Genomic DNA, 4770 nt, shown 5'->3' with positions numbered 1-4770 from the left:
TCTCGAGCATGCTTAAATATCATGACATCTGCACCTGCTCTAAAGATGCATGCTTAGGGAAAATAGGGCCCTCTCGACGAACATCTTGGTGATATCGGTCACCGATTATATCGTCTACTTGAGCGGTAGGTACTCTTGGGTCAATCTTTTTCTCTCCACGGTCTGCTCTGCAGGAGAATAGGTCTAGGTCGCATCGCAAACTTTCACTAATCCGTCGCCCCGAAGCGAATGAGATTCAACGCGAATCTAACCTTCAGGTTATCTGGACAAGAACAGGTATTGAAACATCCCTCCACATCAAAGATCCACCTCATAGCAACGATCGGATCCTTGATCCTATCGAACTCCGGGGGCTTCATGTTACTGAACTCTCAATACTGCATCGATCCTCCCCATGAGGTTCTGCAGCAACAACAACTATAGTGGTTGCGGCATAACGCTCGTCAAACAACTCAATCAGTGTTGTCTTAAGAGACCCGAAAAGCTCTGGAATCGCAACCCTGATCACTAAGGTCACATGAGCGGAGATCAAATTGTGGATCTCATCATCACTCAATCCCGGCCTCTCCTAGCCACTAGTGTCCACACCTGAACCTCTGGTCGTCACCATACTGAGAACCTAAAGAAAATAGGTCAGAATCAGTCACTAGCTTCTTAGAACTTTGCGACTTCTTCTGACACTCGTACGGATCATGTGCTTCCAGTAGTACGAGCTCATGCTACCTTTTACGTATATTCGTATTCATCTCAAGAGTTACCTCAAAATTCTAAGTCACACTACTGAGCTACTGCTAAATGTTGTAATGTAATCTTCCTTTTGTGTTTTGATATGCTGTTTGCTTCATTTGGTACATAAGAGAAAAGGATTGCAACTACATCACCCTGAAAATGGGTAGTTTGTCCCATATAGCAAAAGTTAAAGATTTTTTCTTTTTCCTATTTCTTTCATTCTTTCTAACACCAAACATCAATAAATAACCAAACATCAATAAATAATCAGACTCGTGCAACGTATAGTCCTCTTTACTAGTTCCATTTAATTTTGGTGCAAACGAATGTTATTACTTTATATATGGAATAATAACTATTGAATATTTATACAAGTATTATTGTTAATTTACACCAAAATGATGTTGGGTTCAAGTGGTATGGATTGAAAATGAAGTAAAAATGGGATTTGTAGTTGGATTAGTCAATGAACATACTTGTCTTCGCATTCTAAAACTTGTAAACCTTAATCAAAAAAGTAAAAACACACCGAATAAAACCCAACCTACCACTTGTTTATAAAAATTAAACCTCCACCATAATCAACCTATAGTTTGAAAGGGAGGGAAACTAAACACTTTAACATACAAACAAATATATCCTCCTTTCATTTTCCCTTCCATAAAAACAACTGAAACATTACAGACACTCTAAAACACCTTCATGCCTTTTGTTATATCTACAACAATTATTAGCAATCACGATTTTGATTTTGACTTCTTCCACCATAGCTGTTGTATCCTCCGCCCCCTCTCCGCCCATAACCATAATAACCACCTCCTCCTCCCCGCCCATAACCACCACCACCACCACCTCGTGAATAACCTCCTCCTCCCCGGTATCCCCCACGCCCACCTCTACCTCCTCCTCGGTATCTAGAGAATTCTCCAAATGTCTATCACCAAACAAAAGTTACAAAGCACATGAGCATGCCAAAAGACGAAAATACCCCTCACAAATGTTTAGTTTACCTCTGTATCGAGTTTCATCTGCTCAGAGAACCGTGTCCTTCCGTTATTTGATTGGTTGTCAAGTGAGTTGCAAGATAACATATCGAAAAAATCATCCTTGCTATAAACACCACTCTGTATTATCGATCAAATAGTCAAACATTAAAATAAACATTGCAATTTTCATGGACTAAGGTCTAAGAAGGGGTAAGATAGGAAACTTACCTTGGCTTCCACCTTTGATACATGTACATCAGCTCCATTTTCATTCTCATCTTCATATTCATCATCATCATCATCATTAGCACTCAAATTTCCATCATTCGTTTTTCCTAAAGTTCCCCAAATTTCATCCTTGTTGAATTTCTCATTCATTGCATTAAAATCAAACTCCTCAGTGAATTTAACCACAGATCGTGACCCCTGGATCATAAATGAACAATTTTTTCAAAATAGGGATGTAATTGAAAAGTTTTGTAAAATGAGAGGCTGGAACAGAAAAATTACCCCATATCCTCTGCCTCTCTCACGCCCTCTGTAATTATAACTCTGTCGATTCTGGTAAGAACCTCCATTCACCTAAAACAATATTATTATTAATAATTAAAAAAAAATTAAACATTTACAAAACAAAAAAATTACCTACCTTTGGGGTGATACGTGCTTGAGGTGGTAAAGGTAATATCGGAGGCTGAGCTGGAACCGGAATCGGAATAGATGATTCCAATTCCAATTCCGATGATGATGATGTAGGCGCCACCTGGACAACTTCTTCCACATCCTTATGAACAGTCTTTGTGACTTGAGATGAAACAACAGCACTTGTAACTCCAGACTGAAGCAGCTGTCCTGGAGTTACAAGTGATGGTGTAGGTAATGGTTCCATGGGTGCTGTGGGACCCACGGAATTAGACATGTTTGAGGTGCCACCTGGCAAGGATCCGTTATAACTGGGATACTGCATATGTGGTGGTGGTGGTGGTGGTATTAAAGATTGTTGATGCAGCTGTGGGACCCCATTTGGAGGTGTATAGAATCCGGGCCAATACATTGGCATTGGAAGCCCAGTAGTGTTTGGATTTGGAGGAGGTGGCATTGGGGCCCACGATCCTAAATTTGGGCCAGGTGGATATAAAGGGGGCCCACATTGCAAAGTTGGTGGATTTTGGATACTAAGATCAGGCAAAGTGTTGGTAGGAGCAGAAGATGATGGAGGTGGTCGAGGGTAGTGAGACTGTGTAAAGAGTAACAAGATTTTAATAATTTAAATAATTAAATGAAAATAAATATATATATATATATATTCGGGTTGTTATATAATTTATAAATTACCTGAATAATGGCGGGATCGTTGTTTATCATAGGTTGTGTTGGCTGAACAGGTTGAGATGATTTCACCTGAAGATCCTGTAAAAGAAAATAACTAGCTAAAAGATGTTCCTTCTTAAAAGAAAGAGCTATGAACTATGAAGTTCTTTAAAAAGATAGGAATTATTACAATAAACTGAAATTCAACAGCTTTACCTTGATGTCACTTCCACGAAACAATATGTATTCGTAAACTTTGTCACTAGGCATGAGTTGGGGGCCATCTTTTTTTCTTCCTTCAGTTCCAAATGATCTTACTGCAAATTGATATATAATATATAATAAGTAATTACTTACTCCGTTAATGGAGTCCAATGATGCAGAGGTTGAGGAAGTTAGAAATTGACATGGTATGCTGTGATAATTTACTAAATTTTGGTTATAGAGGCAGAAGAATTATAGTTCCAAGCAATCAATTTGATTGACGTCTCTCGTTAGTAAGCATTTGCACACTTGAATGCAGCAACAGAAGCGAAACAAGTCTATCCTCATGTTCGAATTTATGTTAACATATAGAAAAAAACCTAATCACGAAACTTGGCAAGGAGTTCACTTATGCGAATTACGATCTATTTCGTTTCTACAAGTCTATAACCATACTCACAACAGAATTTAAGAAGAAAAAACACAATTGAAGAACCGAAAGACATTTAAAAAAAAAAAAAAAAAGATCGGATTGAAATGGATACCGTTACGCAATCCGATTGAGGATTCTTCAGTGTTGATGTTATACAAAATGCCTTCATATCTGATTTCACTCTTGGAAGTCAAGCTAATCAAGCTTCCGATATATGAATCGGCTGACGAACTTGTCGATCTAGAACTTTCTGTCGCCATGATTTTCCGTTTCTACACACTTCAAAGTAGGGAAGTGTAGATAGAGAAAAGAGAGATTCAATTCCTTGACTTGCTTGAAGTGATTCTGTGTTTTGTAAAAGATAATGGTTAGGGTTTTCTTGCAGTTCCTTGCGCTTACATGCTTTCCCTTTTGGGCTCTTTTTGGTTTATCGACTTCGAGGCGCAGATTCGCAAATCGAACCTTTTTGCTACAATTGGCTTATCTTAATTAAGTGGGATGTCTTTTTTTTTTTTTTTTTCTTTTTAATGTTAAAAGATTTCAAGTCATCGTTGCCATAAAATAGTCATGACATTGGTCATAAAAAAGCTTGGATTCTTTTGTGGTTTTAGTGTTATCTGTTGTTTTGGTATTATTGCCTTTTATATTAGTTTCAAAGGAGATGAAAGCCGTGATGAAAATAAGTTTGATCTCAAATACGGCCAAATACGGGTGTTGAGTTAAGTGGGAGAGGCGAGATAGTGGAAAAATCTCCAAAAGTAACAGATTAATGTAGAAAGATCTTTGGCTTAGCTAAAATTTGATGGTTTTATTGAAGTTCAAGGCAAAGTTGCTAGTACAAAGTTGCAAAATTGCCGTAGGCAAAATTGTTGTTATTGCAAAATTGCTACAAAGTCGTTACAAAATTGATGTTCCAAAGCTGTGGTATGGCAAAGTTTGTTGTAAAGTCAAAGTTGAGATAGACTAAACTCCAATAAAGCAAGTTGTTGTAAAGTCTACACTATTATAAGACAGAGTTGTAAAAGTCAAAGTTGTATGGGTTAAACACTTACACAAGGCTAAACTGTTTTATGTTTTTATATTATAAAATTTGAATGCGGTTATAAC

At 37.6% G+C, this 4770-nt stretch overlaps 1 protein-coding gene across 1 annotated transcript; it reads right to left on the bottom strand.

Moving 5' to 3' along the window:
- Positions 1-1262: 1262 nt before the first annotated feature.
- Positions 1263-4120, bottom strand: LOC145068517 (protein decapping 5-like). The gene is made up of 8 exons (XM_079015489.1): positions 3776-4120; positions 3243-3343; positions 3051-3125; positions 2365-2952; positions 2226-2297; positions 1944-2141; positions 1740-1853; positions 1263-1663 (listed from the first exon to the last, which is right to left on the bottom strand). Exons 1-8 carry the CDS (start codon positions 3921-3923, stop codon positions 1460-1462), a joined length of 1500 nt encoding a protein of 499 aa, XP_078871615.1. The 5' UTR covers positions 3924-4120; the 3' UTR covers positions 1263-1459.
- Positions 4121-4770: the final 650 nt, after the last annotated feature.

Source organism: Lactuca serriola, chromosome 8 (assembly GCF_051521515.1).
Source record: "Lactuca serriola cultivar US96UC23 chromosome 8, Lser_US96UC23_V15, whole genome shotgun sequence".
Lineage (NCBI taxonomy): Eukaryota > Viridiplantae > Streptophyta > Magnoliopsida > Asterales > Asteraceae > Lactuca > Lactuca serriola.
This window is presented reverse-complemented; position numbering and strand designations above follow the sequence as displayed.

Coding starts and splice junctions, on each gene's coding strand:
- LOC145068517 (XM_079015489.1), bottom strand. CDS start 3,923: ATGGCGACAGAAAGTTCTAGATCGACAAGTTCGTCAGCCGATTCATAT. Junction 2,953..3,050: donor ACGATCCCGCCATTATTCAG/GTAATTTATAAA, acceptor CTCTTTACACAG/TCTCACTACCCTCGACCACC. Junction 2,142..2,225: donor AGAGAGGCAGAGGATATGGG/GTAATTTTTCTG, acceptor TTTATGATCCAG/GGGTCACGATCTGTGGTTAA.